The 16,834-nt window shown below is 39.0% G+C and overlaps 1 protein-coding gene and 1 non-coding gene across 5 annotated transcripts in view; one reads left to right on the forward strand and one right to left on the reverse strand.

The window, feature by feature from the left end:
- The window catches only part of LOC133545407 (oocyte zinc finger protein XlCOF6.1-like), a 235,001-nt gene that overhangs the window by 88,370 nt on the left and 129,797 nt on the right, over window positions 1–16,834 (reverse strand). For 2 of the 4 annotated variants that reach the window (XM_061890962.1, XM_061890963.1), the window contains exons 2-3: window positions 11,640–12,836; window positions 10,686–11,554 (exon numbers count right to left, since the gene is read on the reverse strand). The exons of the other annotated variants lie outside the window; for them this stretch is intronic. In XM_061890962.1, the coding sequence (XP_061746946.1) occupies window positions 11,460–11,554; window positions 11,640–12,836 (1,292 nt within the window). In that variant the 3' untranslated portion in view covers window positions 10,686–11,459. Of the gene's footprint in view, window positions 1–10,685; window positions 11,555–11,639; window positions 12,837–16,834 lie in introns of those variants that run through there. 4 annotated transcript variants of the gene reach the window in all.
- Window positions 215–287, forward strand: trnaf-gaa (transfer RNA phenylalanine (anticodon GAA)). Its single transcript has one exon. It is a non-coding gene; the product is annotated as a tRNA-Phe (tRNA).

Raw genomic sequence — 16,834 nt, forward strand, 5'->3', positions numbered from 1 at the left:
TCCTTCCAACCTTCAAAAGCATTTTGCTTAATTTTTTACAGACCCTGAAATGCTCAGTCATGGAGCATAAGACATTCTTTTTTAGTTCCCGTGATTCAAGTACTTGTAATAGGCTCTAAAATCCCCATGCAAAGGCCTCTTTCCAGCCCTCAAGTCACCAACAGGGCAAACCTTGGTTACATTTGAAAAAGTTAGCGCTATAAAGGATGTGTTGACTGAAATAGCTCAGTTGGGAGAGCGTCAGACTGAAGATTTGAAGGTCCCTGGCTCAAACCTGGGTTTCAGCACAACTATGGGTTCTTCTTAACGACTTGGTTTTACTAAGGACACTTCTGTGGCTCTTACTCTAATGAAGTCATCGGCCAGCCTTGCTGGCGGAATCCTGGCATCAGTGGTCATGTTTCTCGGACAACAGTTACGTTGTTTAACGGGATGGTCCCTTAAGCCAATATCTGGTCTTTAGCTGAACCTTACATCAACTGCCATAGTCTAGATGTCTGCCCGCTTGATTCTGGCCTTGTTCTGGCTATATCCCGGGCTTCAGTTAGACTTAGCTCGGCTGTCAAACCGCTGCACCCTCGGTCTCTGGATTTAAAATCATCCCTCAGAACTGCTGACACGGCTTGTCAGCTATGAGAGTGACTTAAATTTTCTTCTGGACCTTTCCCTTCACTTCCTCGATTCATACAGCTGTAAAGGTTCCTATTTTGTGTCCACCTCAAGTCACAAGAAACAATTTTAATTCTTTATTGTTTGACTAACCATACTTCCAAATATCTCTGCTAAGGAGGGGCAGCAAGGTAGACATAAGCATATGAGTAGAGTGACCATCTTCAGAGAAATGCCAAACATTTTTAGACAACCCAACCTTCTCTCCGGCGCCTTTAGAACAAAACAACATTGGATGACTTCGCCCTTTAGAGGCAGGCCTACTGAAACCCACTACTACCGACCATGCAGTCTGATAGTTTATATATTGATGATGGAATATTAAAATTGCAACACATGCCAATACGGCCGGTTTAGTTTACTAAATTGCAATTTTAAAATTTCTCGCGGTGTCCTGTTGAAAACGTCGCGGAATGATGACGCTTATGTTGACGCGTGCTTGTGACGTTATTGGTTGTAGCGGACATTTTATCCCAGCCCCACTCACGGCTAAATGTCATCCGATTTAATCGCATAATTACACAGTATTCTGGACATCTGTGTTGCTGAATCTTTTGCAATTTGTTCAATTAATAATGGAGACTATAAAGAAGAATGCTGTTGGTGGAAGGCAGTGTATTGCAGCTGCCTTTAGCAACAAACACAGCCGGTGTTTCTTTGTTTGTTGTGAAGCTTTAATATGGAACAGAGAGGTCAAGTGAACATGTTTCTCTACCACATGTCAACCGGCAGTTTTCGGTGAGAAAATTGTGGTAATAAGTCGTCTTTTACCGGCGACATGAGCGGAGCTTGCACCCTCCTGCTGTTGTCAAAGAGGTAGCTGCGACTTTCTTGGCTGCTCCATGGCTTCCATCAGAGACACTGGCGGTCACCACACCCCTCCGACTTTCAGGTATGACTTTATAATCTCACTAAAACACTAGTAACACAATAAGCAGATAAGGGATTTTCCAGAATTATCCTAGTAAATGTGTCTAATAACATCTGAATCGCACCCACTGCCCTTTCTTTTTTTTTTTCTTTATTATTCACTCTAACGGGCTTCACTGTGGGAGAGGGGTTAGTGTGTCTGCCTCACAATACGAAGGTCATGCAGTCCTGGGTTCAATCCCAAGCTCGGGATCTTTCTGTGTGGAGTTTACATGTTCTCCCCGTGAATGCGTGGGTTCCCTCCGGGTACTCTGGCTTCCTCCCACTTCCAAAGACATGCACCTGGGGATAGGTTGATTGGTAACACTAAATTGGCCCTAGTGTGTGAATGTGAGTGTGAATGTTGTCTGTCTATCTACGTTGGCCCTGCGATTAGGTGGCGACTTGTCCAGGGTCTACCCCGCCTTCCGCCCGATTGTAGCTGAGATAGGCGCCAGCGCCCCCCGCAACCTCAAAAGGGAATAAGCGGTAGAAAATGGATGGATGGATTCACTCTAACTTTCCTCATCCAAAAAGCTTTCATCCTCGCTCAAATTAATGGGGAAATTGTCGCTTTCTCGGTCCGAATCGCTCTTGCTGCTGGTGGCTATGATTATAAACAATGTGAGGATGTGAGGAGCTCTACAACCAGTGACGTCACGCGCACATCGTCTGCTACTTCCGGTACAGGCAAGGCTTTTTTATTACCGACCAAAAGTTGCGAACTTTATCGTCGATGTTCTTTACTAAATCCTTTTATCAAAAATATGGCAATATCGCAAATTGATCAAGTATGACACATAGAATGGACCTTCTATCCCCGTTTAAATAAAAAAATCTAATTTCAGTAGGCCTTTAAAACGTGTCCCTTTATCCGGATTCTTTTGCTGTCTTGCGGTAGTTGATTTCTGGACCATGACCCACCAAACACAGCCCACCAGAGGACTTCACAAATGAAAGTAAAATACTTGTTTTTCTTTTGATTGATTGGTAATTCTAAAATATTTGGTTGTTGCCGTCTTGCACAGGAGTACAGCTTAGTATTATTGAGTGTATGCTAAATGTTTTAAGAATGTTTGTGTAGTAAGTTTGAACTAAGTAATACACCAACACACACACGGTTAGGAAAAAAGAATAAGTGACCAACCAAGATGATATTCTAACTTAATGCAATAAGACCTAAACGGTAGGCCGGCATGCTAAAAACCCACCTGTCTTATAGACACAGGTATCCTTAGAGGCCAAGGCCCTAGCGGTAATGGTTTTGAACGGACGTCCTCAGGATGTCAGACATTATTTTTATTCTGTTTTGAATGACATCACATAAAAACGTAATGGGCTATCCCTCAGGGCGGATTTGTTCCAGCTACCTAAGGATTTCAGCATGAGCAACGTCAGTCCTCCACTCTACCAACTGAGCTAGCAAAGGGTCTTATGAGACCCATACTTTAGAATACAATTTATAGATAGAATAGAATAGAATAGAATAGAATAGAATAGAATAGAATAGAAAGTACTTTATTGATCCCTGGGGGAAATTCATTACCACAGTTCGCTCACCATAGACAATAATAATAATAAATAATAATTGTGGAGAGAAGTTGTGATTAGCACACTGCAGGTAGAAAGATCAGCGACCCCATCTGGGTGGCTGGAGACAGCGCACCCTCAGGCGGGGGCGTGGCATGGGCAGGATGGCGAGACGCAGCTAGCAGTTGATTCGATGTCGGAGGTGGTACGCGCTGATCTAATCAACTGTTGTCTTTAACAGTAAACGGCCAGCGGAGGAGGGACCTGCTGCTGTTGGTGAGACTGAAAAGTTGAGCAGAAAAGCGTGATCTTGAGAAAACTGAATATATTAAAACTACTGTCAAACCTGAACCACTGGCGTCCAGCGTGCATCTGTGGGAACTGTGAGTAAGAAGCTTCCAATAATATATAACATATATTATATATATAATATATGCACCTGGGGATAGGTTAATTGGCAACACTAAATGGTACCTTATGTGTGAATGTGAGTGTGAATATTGTCTGTCCATCTATGTTGGCCCTGCGATGAGGTGGCAACTTGTCCAGGGTGTACCCCGCCTTATGCCCGATTGTTGCCAAGATTAGCACCAGAGCCCCCCGCGACCCCAAAGGGAATAAGCGGTAGAAAATAGATGGATGGATAGATGGATGGAGACAGAAATTTCCCCAGAACATTAGATATTAGCACACTGAATGAGATGCTCTTACATGATGTCGATCAAACAGAATGTGGCTTGAACAAATCATTTAACATTAGACTTCAGGAGAGTAAAGCCATTATCAATCAGAGAATGTTGCTACAGCCGTGTTCGTATAGTGATTAGTACTCTGTGTTGTGGCCGCAGCAACCCTGGTTCGAAACCGGGTCAAGGCACTTTACCCTTTCTTCAAACTGCCTCTTTTTGATGATGATTTCTGAAAAATAGGTATCTTGTTTCCCATGGTAAGTAGTTGAACAAGATGTGAAACCAACCAGGTACTCAAAATATCTATTGTGTTTCATTACAGTATTGGCTTTGATGCATGATTTAATATGACTGATGTGTGCTTTGTGCTGTTAGATTATCCTTTGGTAAAATTGCATTAGAAGCTCAGTCAATTGATCAACAGTTTATTGTCTTTGTTTTAAACAACATTAATATGCCAAATGTTTGCAATTATCATAACATTATTGGTAGTAAAACATTCTTCAGAAGCACCTCGCTTAATATTTTAGGGACCCTAATATGCTTAGTCATGGAGCGTAAGACATTCTTTTTGAGCTTCTGGGATTCAAGTACCTGTTGTGCTGACCAATATAAGGCTCTGAGACCCAATGGAAAGACCTCCTTCCAGCCCTTAAAAGTCAGCAACAGGGCAGACTTTAGTTACATTTGAAAAAGTGAACCCAAAAGGAATTGGTATGGCTGGAATATCTCAGTTGGGAGAGTGTCAGACTGAATATCTGAAGGTCCCTGGTACAACGCAGGGTTTCAGCACAACCCTGTGTTCTTCTTTCTTGCTTGCTTTAACTATTAAGCCTTTTGTGGCTCTTACAATACAAAAATGGTCTTCCTGCAGCCAGAGCCGCTGGATTTAAAATCATCCCTCAGAACTGCTGGCACAGCTTGTCAGCCATTTGATTGCCCTTAACTTTTGGACCTTTCCCTTTACTTCCCACATTCATACAGCTGTAATGGTTGCTATTTTGTGTCAACCTCAAGATACAAGACATTATTTTGATTGTTTGTCTGAGTGAACATACTTCCAAATATCCCTGCCAAGGAGGGCCAGCAAGGTGGACAAAAGCATATTAGATTTTAGATTAAGATTTAGATTTATTGGTCCCCGTTGGGGAAATACATTTTTTACTGTTGTACATTTAAACAATAGACATTACACATCACGAACAAAAATAACAAAAAGACATCATACATGACCAACACATACAGGCTTGTGAGACAGGTCGGCCGGGCCTGCTGTTTAGGGCGGCTATAGCTGCAAAGATAAGGCTTTTCCCTGATGGTAGTGGGATGAAGTAGGCACCAGGTAGCCCGTAAGGACCAGATGAGTCGCCCGCTGGCCTATTCTAAAAATAGCTCAAATAGCAGCACTTACCAGTGAGCTGCCTCTATTTTTTAAATTTGATTTATTTACTAGCAAACTGGTCTTACTTTGCTCGACATTTTTAAGTCTAAGAGAGACAAAACTCAAATAGAATTTGAAAATCCAACAAAATATTTTAAAGACCCGATCTTCACTTGTTTAAATAAATTCATTTTTTTTTTTAACTTTGGTTCTTAAAACTTTCAGAAAGACAATTTTAGAGAAAAAATAACAACCTTAAAAATTGATTTGGGGATTTTTAAACACATATACTTTTTTACATTTTAAATTCCTTCTTCTTCTTTCCTGACAATTCAAATCAATGTTCAAGTATTTTTTTTTATTGTAAAGAATAATTAATACATTTTAATCTAATTCTTCATTTTAGCTTCTGTTTTTTCGACGAAGAATATTTGTGAAATATTTCTTCAAACTTATTATGATTAAAATTCAAAAAAAATATTCTGGCAAATCTAAAAAATCTGTAGAATCTTATTTCAAAGTCTTTTGAATTTCTTTTAAATTTTTTGTTCAGGAAAATCTAGAAGAAATAATGATTTGTCTTTGTTAGAAATATAGCTTGGTCCAATTTGTTGTATATTATAACAAAGTGCAGATTGGATTTTAACCTATTTCAAATCAATCTTAATCAGGAAAAATTACTAATGATGTTCCATGAATTATTTTTTTACTTTTTTCAAAAAGATTCGAATTAGCTAGTTTTTCTATTCATTTTTTTCGGTTGAATTTTGAATTTTAAATAGTCGAAATTGAAGATAAATTATGTTTCAAAATTTTATTTTCATTTTTTTCATGTTTTCTCCTCTTTTAAACCGTTCAATTAAGTGTTTTTTCATCATTTGTTCTCTACAAAAAACCTTCCGTAAAAGGAAAAAAAAGGTACGACGGAATGACAGACAGAAATACCCATTTATATATATATATATATATATATATATATATATATATATATATATAGAGAGAGAGAGAGATTTATTCATTAAAGGTAAATTGAGCAAATTGGCTATTTCTGGCAATTTATTTAAGTGTGTATCAAACTGGTAGCCCTTCGCATTAATCAGTACCCAAGAAGTAGCTCTTTGTTTCAAAAAGGTTGGTGACCCCTGTTGTAATGGGTCAGTGATATCCTGGACTATTGTGTTTGCCAGTCGAATGATGGACCTGTGGTTTGGATCTGAGATTTTAGGTGTGGGTAGGCCAATGATTTTAGCTGCTATGTTTGTTATGCGTGCGAGTTTGGTCCGGTTGGTTTTCAGAAAGCATAGTGAAAAAACATGTGGAACAGTACAGAAGCATGGGTTGAACAATGCTTTGGTACAGTGATAACAGGAGGTGAGATGCAACGTATAGTACGGGATGGGAGTTCAGATAGTGGAGGAGGAGATGCAGCAGGCAGGCCACAGCATCCTCTGTGCCCCTCCTGGCCCTGTAGCAAATTGGAGGGGGTCCAAGTGTGGGGTGACAACTGCAAGGATGATGTAGAGCAGCAGTTTCTCCAGGCACTTCATAATTATGGATGTGAGGGCTCTATGTAATGGTTGACTTCTGTGGGTCTGGATTTATTCGGTACTGGGATGATGGTTGCAGTTTGCCACAGTGTGGGTATTGTTGCAGTCCGGTAGAATTGACAGAAGAGAGAGTGTAGGGTAGGAGAGAGCTCCATGGCACAGTCCCTGATCACAGTGGCTGAAATGCCATCAGGCCCTGGTGCCTTGCCTGGCTTGCAAGCGGCTCAGCTGGCGCCATACTTCCTCCTCTGTGAAGGGGGCCTGTTCCTCGGGGTCTGGTGGTGGGAGGGCTCTCAGCAGGTCCTGGCACTCAGGCGAGAAGTCCACATTATCAAAACGGGTAAGAAATGTGTTGAGGTCTTTAGAGAGGGTTTCTGGGTCACGGACAGTGCATGATGTTTTTGTTCCGCATCCTGTAGGGTTTTCACCTTTTGAAAGGCCTGCTTGCTGAATTTGGTTTCCAGTTAGGTTTTATACTTCAGTTTTGCTCTAAGTACCTCATTTTTTAAATTCCTATTTGTTGCATTGAGGCTGGCCCAGTCCTGTTGCCTGAAGGATTTAGGTTTTTCCCTCAGGCTCTGTTTTATTTGTGGGGTAATCCATGGTTTGGAGTTGGGATAGATATTTATCGTTTTGGTTGGTTTTGCGAAGCTGATGCAGAATTTGATGTAGTCTGTAATGACAGAGACTCTGCCATTCAGACTACCATCAAAAATGGCCCAGTCAGTACAAGATAGGGAGCCTTGGAGTTGAGTGGTGGTGTCCTCCATCCACTGGGGGGCACTTCTGCAGTGTGGTTTGTGGCGCTTAGTTCCCGTTTATATGACGGAAGTAAAAAAAAGACGTTGCGGTCAGCGGCTCCGAGTGGAAAGTGTGAACGGGCACGGAAGTATATGAGTCGAATGACTGTCTTCCGTTCTGTACAGTTTATTACATATGCTCCTCTCATTTACTGTACTTTTATTTCCTAATGAGACAGCCCCCATAAGCTGCTGTGTGATTCCCCCACAGTTGCAACACTTGATCTGTTCATGACTTCCACATTGTCCATATTCATGCTGCCCTCCACACCTTCCACATCTCATCTTAGCATGACACACACTACTATGTGCCCATAGTGTTGGCACTTAAAACAAGGTACTGGGGGTGGGACGTAAGGTCTTATTTAAAAACTTAAAAACCCTATCATGATTCTTCCTGGGAAGAATCATGAACAAACTGCACTAGCACAAATTTGCTCTCCATCTTTTATCCATTTCTATATCTCATCATTCTCTTCATCATTGTGACAGTTCACCCTTTTCAATTTTGTTTTCAAATCTTCAAAATGTTCTCCTCTTGGGATTCCTGTCACAACTCCTCTAGCCCCCTTTCCTTCTCCCACTTCCATTATTTCCTATATTATCTCTTTGCACATTTTTTGCAATCAAATTGCTTTTGTTCTTTTGCTGTCCATTTTTACATTTAATCCAAAGACTTCCGTCCTTTAGCACTTTGGCCATCTCCACCTCTCCAATGTCCTTCTTTAATCCCTTAACCAGTGTCATCAAAAACTAACATCCTTCATGTCTTGATGTGACTTAAATGTATACATAATCTTGCAAATATCTACCATAATCTTTTTCCTCCTTTCTACTCTTTTAGCGCTCAACTTTCCTTCATGACCTTCTCTCCCCTTCTTTCCTCTCCCCCCTCTAGTCCTATCCATGTCCATACCTTCCTCATACATCCCTTCCTTATCCTCTTCCGTCACTTTTTAACCAGCTACCAGAAATCCATAGCTGGATAATGGAGAGGTTTTGTGAAATAACATATTAGAAACAATCGCCTGAAACCAAAAATAAAAAATAACTAAATCTCCTCTGTTCTGTACATCATTGTCCAAGTGACATTATATTGTCATCTTCCTCTTTATGCCATTTCCTCAAGGTGACAGAAAAACATGATACAACCTGCCTATCATGTGATTCTACCATGTTGGCAAAATACAAACACACAATATATTTACATATATAACACATAAAACATGGAATTAAAAGTGAACAGTACCCAGCAAGTGTTGTTGTACTGGAAACTAATTTAAAAACACAACTTCATCACACACAATACTCCACTAGGGTATTGTTGTTATATTAAAATGAGAAACAAATCCATTTTTGTACAACAATGGTTTGAAGAAGGCATTTGGTCGCTGATGCACGTATTGAGTGACAAAAATGTTTTATTATTTGAAGATTTTATTAAGTACGACCTGCAAATAGACAAAATATTTAAAGGCCTACTGAAACCCACTACTACCGACCACGCAGTCTGATAGTTTATATATCAATAATGAAATATTAACATTGCAACACATGCCAATACGGCCGGTTTAGTTTACTAAATTGCAATTTTGAATTTCCCGCGAAATGTCCTGTTGAAAACGTCGCGGAATGATGACGCGTATGATGAAGCGTGTGCGTGACGTCACCGCCGGTAGCGGACAGGTTCACCCAACAACGATCACGGCTAAACGTGAACTGTTTTTATCGCATAATTACACAATATTCTGAAAATCTGTGTTACTGAATCTTTTGCAATTAGTTCAATTAATAATGGAGACTACAAAGAAGAAATATGTTGGTGGAAAGCGGTGTATTGCAGCCGGCTGTAACAACACAAACACAGCCAGTGTTTCTTTGTTTGTTGTGAAGCTTTAATATGGAACAGAGCGGTCAAGCCAACATGGTTCTTACTACATGTCAATCGGCAGGTTTCGGTGACAAAATTGTGGTAATAAGTCGGCTCTTACCGTAAACATGAGCGGAGCTTGTGTCGTTCCTCCTGCAGCTGTTAAAGGGCAACATTATCACCAGACCTCTATGTAAGCGCCAATATATACCTTGATGTTGCAGAAAAAAGACCATATGTTTTTTTAACCCATTTCCGAACTCTAAAAGGGTGAATTTGGCAATTTAAACGCCTTTCAATCGTTGCTGTCGGAGCGATGACCTTTCACCCGTGACGTCACATCGTGAAGCGACCCGCCATTTTCTGCAAGCTCATCGATGCTAACATGCTATTTAGGCTAGCTGTATGTACACATTGCATCATTATGCCTCATTTGTAGCTATATTTGCATCCCGCCTTACCCTCCACCCACATTTAATGCCAAACAAACACATACCAATCGTTGATTAGAAGGCGATCGCCGAATTCGTCCGCGCTTCCTCCCGTGCCGCTGTCTGTCGTGATACGGCTCAAAAGCTTCTGTTTCTTCTTTAATTTCGTTTTTCGGTACCTGCCGTACAACCATTGACGTCACGCACACATCGTCTGCTACTTCCGGTAAAGGCAAGGCTTTTTTATTAGCGACCAAAAGTTGGGAACTTTATCGTCGACGTTCTCTACTAAATCCTTTCTGCAAAAATATGGCAATATTGCAAAATGATCAAGTATTACACATAGAATGGATCTGCTATCCCCGTTTGAATAAGAAAATCTCATTTCAGTAGGTCTTTAAACAATTATAAAGGCTTTCGTTCAAAATATTCTAATTGCAGCATATCATCTTTTTTAATTATCTACTATTTACTTTTTACTGGAAGAAAAACAAATCATACATTGGAAGTTTTCATTCTTCCAAAGGAAAAGGAGTGTAATTTAGGAAAAAAAGCCCCAAATTGACCACTTAAATAATTTCTATGATGTTGTTTTGCATTTGAAGACAAGACTTCCTTCAGAAATAGTGAAACAAAACAAACAGCTTATTTTATGAATGTATGCAAAGAAAATATGTGTGGGGATGATGTACAATATTGGCTTTTGCCTGACACTCCAAACTTTGATTGATATTGATATTGTTTTGGGGATGTTAAAAAGAAAAACAACAATAACAAATGTTTAAAACACAATAATGGGAGTTTTTGTTTTACCCACAAATGTAAGTTTGTAAAAACAAAACCATCCTATCACAAACAATTTCAGTCGTTTTCTCTCACTTTTATAATGCATAAAGGTCTGGGGCATACATATAAAATAATCACAACACAATCATCTTATTAGAAAAGAGAGCAATAAAGATCATTAATACAATGGATTATAGAGACCCAACAAATAGTTCATAAAGTCACACATTTTTTAAATTGTATAAAAGACAACTGTTCAAATGATGTATAAAAAAAAAAAAAAATATGCTTCCTGAAGTGGTCCTGAAGATGTTTCAGATGTGAACCAGTAAATATGTATATCATATAAGGGTGCTAATTTATGTCAGACTTCAATATTTCAAATACCTATAAAACTCAAATACGAAGAAGTCTAAAATTTTCTGATGGATGTATATACACATAACATGTTTACTGTATGTAAACTATGTATTGTAGTGTTTACTCTCACCTTTTCAGTCGAATTGTTCTGTTCAATTTTTAGTAATTCATATGGTTGCATATTAATGCATGTACACGACTGAAAAAAGCACAAATATAAAATATCTAATCTATAAATGTAGGAGCATATTAAAAAGATTGTTACACAAATGTCACACATGTTATATGTGCTGATGTTGTTAGAAAGTCAAAGTTAAAATTTTGAACGTTTATTTAAAATCCTGCAGTTTCATTTGCTGCTGCTGTTCTCACCAGCACACTTGTGTTTCTTACACTGGTACTTAGAAGAGAATCTTTCACCACACACACTGCAACTCAACACTTTCTCTCCTGACTGGTTCTGATGTGTGCTGCAAGGTATGATCGTTCACAAAAAGCTTTTGTTGCAGATTGAAGAGGAAAAAGGTTTTTCACCAGTGTGTGTTCTCATGTGTCTTTTCACATTCTGACTTTCTGTAAAACCTTTACCACAGATTGAACAGAAATAAGGTTTTTCACCAGTGTGTGTTTTTTTGTGTACTTTCAAATATTGACTTTCTGTAAAAACCTTTACCACAGATTGAACAGGTAAAAGCTTTTTCACCACTGTGCGATCTTGTGTGTCTATCCAAACAACGACTTTCTGTGAAAGTTTTACCACAGATTGAACAACAAAAAGGCTTTTCACCAGTGTGCGATCTCATATGTACTTTTACAGACTGTCGACGAACAAAATCTTCACCACAAATTGAACAGGAAAAGGGTTTTTCTCCACTGTGTATTGTCATGTGTTCTTTCAAACTCTGACTGTGTGTAAAACCTTTACCACAGGTTGAACATGAAAAAGGTTTTTCATCAGTGTGTGTTCTCATGTGTACTTTTAAATTGTGACTTTGAGCAAAACCTTTACTACAAAGTGAACAGGTGAAAGGTTTTTCTCCAGTGTGAGTTCTCATGTGTCTTTTCAAATGTTCATCTTCAACAAAACTTGAATTACACACAGAACACTTAAAAAGGTTTTCGCCAGTGTGTCTTTTCAGGTGTTTTTTTAAATCTCGACTTCGTGCATATCTCGAATCACACAAAGAACACGAAAAAGGTTTTTCTCCTTTATGTGTTCTTGTGTGATCTTTCATATTGTCCTTCCTTGTAAAAGATAAGCCACAGATTGAACAAGAAAAAGGTTTATCTCCAGTGTGTGTCCTCATATGTCTTTTCAGATGACTATGGTTTTTAAAGCTTTGGTCACAGTGAGAACATGTGAAGTGAGTGTTGTCAGTGTGACATGTCTTATCATCTTTAGAGTCTTCATCATCAGTGTCAGGAGAGTGTGACGTTGTGTCCTCACTATCTGATAGTGGAGCTAAGAGCTTGTCTGCTTGTGATCCTCCACAGTGGTCTCCATCAGCTTCTGTTGTCATGTGTTGTGTTGAGCTGCTGCTTGGAGGCTTCGCCTCTCTCTTCTCCTCACTTTCACCTTTGACCTCATAATCTTCACTCTTCACATGGACACCAGTCACTGGGAACTCCACCAGTCCTTCAAGATGATCTCCCTCCTGACTGATGTTTTGTTCCATCGCTTCCTCTTTAATGTGGTGGGTCAGTGAGTCTTCCTCTTCCTTTTTACAGGGAAGGGTCTGTGTCAAAGAGGAAAAGGAGACGCCAGAGGGTCCGTGGCACCTGGTCCTCCTGTTTGAAGGATCCTCCTTCACCATACTGAAGCTACACTCCTGTTTTTCAGGCAGAAGTTGTTCTTCACAGACGTCTGCAAGACACAAAATGAAAAACATGCTTGATAAATGAATTGGCCGGAAAACAAACAACTGTTAGGGTTTGGCGAAAATGAGGACTCAGGTGCAGAAAAATGACAATTGACTCTGACTATCTTTAGTTAGTTTTTTTTGCTATCTCTTGGACAGAGTGATTAAAACAAAGTGGCTACAAAATCTATTTATTAGGGCTGTGAATCTTTGGGTGTCCCACGATTTGATTGAATATCGATTTTTGGGGTCACGATTCGATAATATATCGATTTTTTTCGATTCGATTCGATTCTCGATTCAAAAACGATTTTTTTCCAATTCAAAACGATTCTGTATTCATTCAATACATAGGATTTCAGCAGGATCTACCCCAGTCTGCTGACATGCAAGCAGAGTAGTAGATTTTTTTTTAAAAGCTTTTAGAATTGTAAAGGACAATGTTTTAACAACTGATTGCAATAATGTAAATTTGTTTTAACTATTAAACGAACCAAAAATATGACTTATTTTATCTTTGTGAAAACATTGGACACAGTGTGTTGTCAAGCTTATGAGATGCGATGCAAGTGCAAGCCACTGTGACACTATTGTTCTTTATTTTTATTTTTATAAATGTCTAATGATAATGTCAGTGAGGGATTTTTAATCACTGCTATGCTGAAATTATAATTAATATTGATACTGTTGTTGATAATATTCATTTTCGTTTCATTACTTTTGGTTTGTTCTGTGTCGTGTTTGTTTCCTCACAATTGCCCTGTTTATTGCAGTTCTGAGTGTTGCTGGGTCAGGTTTGGTTTTGGAATTGGATTGCATTGTTATGGTATTGCTGTGTAGTGGTTTGTTGGATTGATTAGAAAAATAAATAAATAAAAAATATATTTTTTAAAAATGAGAATCGATACTGAATCACACAACGTAAATGATTCGATTCGTATTCGAATCAATTTTTTCCCACACCCCAACTATCTATGATATATTCAAGTAACAAAGGATATGTAGCATAGGGCATACGTCAATAAACAGAAAACCACTCCATAAGGAGGAAAAAGACAATAGCAAAAGTTCTATACGAGTCTAATAACAAAAAAAAACGAATCTATGATTATCTACTAAAAGGAAAATCATGCAGAGGAGTCGAGAAGCTATAAACAGAAAATATGTTATAAATTGTTGAGAAGCCTGCAAACTAAAAGCGCTCCAGAAGGAGGAAAAAAGGAAGACAAGGCACTGTGGAATTGATACAAAAAAACTTGACCGAAAAACTTTGGCAAAATAAAATCAATAAATAAAGCGAGACAATACTTATCAAACTTGGTTCAAGGCTGTGGACAAGGCTATGAACACGGCTGTAGACAAGGCTGTGGACAAGGCTGTGGACAAGGCTGGAGGCACATGGCAAGACGACATACTCTGGCAACAAGACAGGGGAAGACGAGGACTATATACACATGAGGGAGGGTGACACAGGCGGGAGCAATCAGGAGAGACATCAGACCAGTGACACAGGAGGAAGGGCAAGTGGCTTGAAATGAGAGGAGGATTATAATTTTCAAAATAAAACAGGAGGTTTGCCAGACAACCCCAAAACAGGACTTCCCTCACCACGGTGTGACAACAAACTGCTCTTTACAACATTATTCACAGGAAAATAAGAACACTTTTTACGAGGGGTGGACAATATGGCCTAAAATCTGTATTGCGATAAATTCCCTGCTGCCTGAGTTCAGCTGGAATAGGCTCCAGTTCCCCTTGTGATTTTAATGTCAGTTACTGATGTATACGGCTGATGGCGACCCATCAGCGTTCTTGTTCTGTAACCCTGTACACTGTTTGTCTAATCTTGAACAGGTTTGTGCTGAAAACAAAGTCTCGTTGTACTTGTGCAATGACAATAAAGACCTATCCTATCCTATAAACTTGGAGAAAAGATTAGGTCGTTTACAGTGTAAATCTGTATTCTGTATTGTTGTCTCTGCTATGACGCTATCTTGTGGTCGAGTTCGCTCACTGCGAGTGCTGTGGGTAGAAAGGGTGTTTCCTTTTGCTTCGTCCCTTGAACCCGAAGTAAGGTTTCGTCATTGATCTCACCAAGCAACGTTTGTAAGTGTAACCAGGATTTCCACTGGATGTGGAACGGCGAAGCCACAGCGACAGACTCATTCCGTTTTTTGTTATAAAGTCAATGTTTCAGTTTTCACCACCTGGCTTTTATATATAGTGGTCGACACAACAAGGTGGTTCAATTGAGCTAAAATCTGCTCGTGTGGGACAGGAAGTCATGCATAAACACAACATAAATAATCCTGTTCACTTTCAAAGTAGAATATTCTGTTAAAGGTGGATGGTATTCTACACTTTGAAAAGTTCTAATGGACATTAAGTCAACTTGTCAAAAGGTTTTCAGACCTAATTTCACTTCCTTGACACAAATGGACAAAAACATGCTGATTCTAAAACGTTCAAAATCAAAGAATCATATAACAGGCATATCCTGGGCAGTTATGTGGGGGCCGGTATTACAGCTTTGTATTAAAATGACTATTTCCATCTCCAACATTAAAGTGAGTGTCGCTAACACTACTGCACACAGGAAAATCTGTTGAGGAGAATTGCAAGTAGCCCAAACAAAGATTGTAAATGACTGAAAAGAGGCTCACTTTGTTCATGTAAGTCTACTGTGGAATAAACATGTTCAAGTGCTGAGAGCGATGCACAGAGTGAGACCTCTTAGTCCAGTTTAAAATCCACAGACCAAGAAGGAAACACACTGACATAGCAATATATTGATGATGGCAAAAATTCAGTTATTAGGTTTATTTTTTATTTATATCGGTCCCGGCCTACTTTGATCATGTAAGTCTACTGTGGAATAAACATGCTCAGGTGCTGAGAGCGATGTACAGAGTGAGACCTCTTAGTCCAGTTTAAAATCCACAGACCGAGAAGGAAACACACTGACATAGCAATATATTGATGACGGCAAAAATTAAGTTATTAGGTTTATTTTTATTTATATCGGTCCCGGCCTACGATTGCATGAATATTTTAATGCCTCTTGTCATCGTACTTATGCTTTTAAATACCATATAAGGCCTTAATTTAGGCAAAGTCCATTGAATGCCTCATAATGCTTTTTAATGATCCACAGAAACTCTGCTAAAGCTCTGAAATTGAAAGTATCAAACAACAAAACGAGTGCTGATTACATTTTAACAAAAAAGAAGAATAAGTGATTGTAACATTTTAACAGAAGTGTAAATAGAAAAACGTTACATTAGAAAGTTCCATATAAAAATATTGTTCAAGGAATTATTGATACATGTTTAGGATGTATTTACGATTTTTATGAGATTTTGACACAATTTAATACATTCTAAAGCCAGCGTTGCTCGGTTGGTAGAGCGGCCGTGCCAGCAACTCGACGGTTCCAGGTTTGATCCTAGTCACTGCCGTTGTGTCCTTGAGCAAAGTATTTTACCCACCTGCTCCCAGTGCCACCCACACTGATTTAAATGTAATTTAGATAATAGGTTTCACTATGTAAAGCGCTCTGAGTCACTAGAGAAAAGAGCTAAATAAATATACTTCACTTCACTTAAAAGGGAACCACACTTTTGTTTTTGGCTGTCAAGAAAACACACATTTTTTTCGTTTTTATGCATTCTAAATAGTAAATAAATGCGATCAAAAGTCTGCTTACAATAAAAGCTATCAGAGTCACACGATTCTGACGACAAAGAACTTAAAAAACATCCAAACACCTCAATTAGGTTTTATGTACTTGCAGTAGGTATATATTGGTAGATTGATAATGCATGGCATCCTGCCAGCTGCTATAATGACAGTTATTTTAGTAGCTGTCATTAAAGACAAAGTTGGTAAGGTAGGGACTATGGACAATTATCGACCTAGAAACAGCGTGCTATCTAAAGTGCTGGAAAGTGTGATATTATACAGAGTTGGAGATCTTATTTGCACCGTAGACAACCAATTTGGC

The sequence above is a fragment of the Nerophis ophidion genome, linkage group LG28, assembly GCF_033978795.1.
Source record: "Nerophis ophidion isolate RoL-2023_Sa linkage group LG28, RoL_Noph_v1.0, whole genome shotgun sequence".
NCBI lineage: Eukaryota > Metazoa > Chordata > Actinopteri > Syngnathiformes > Syngnathidae > Nerophis > Nerophis ophidion.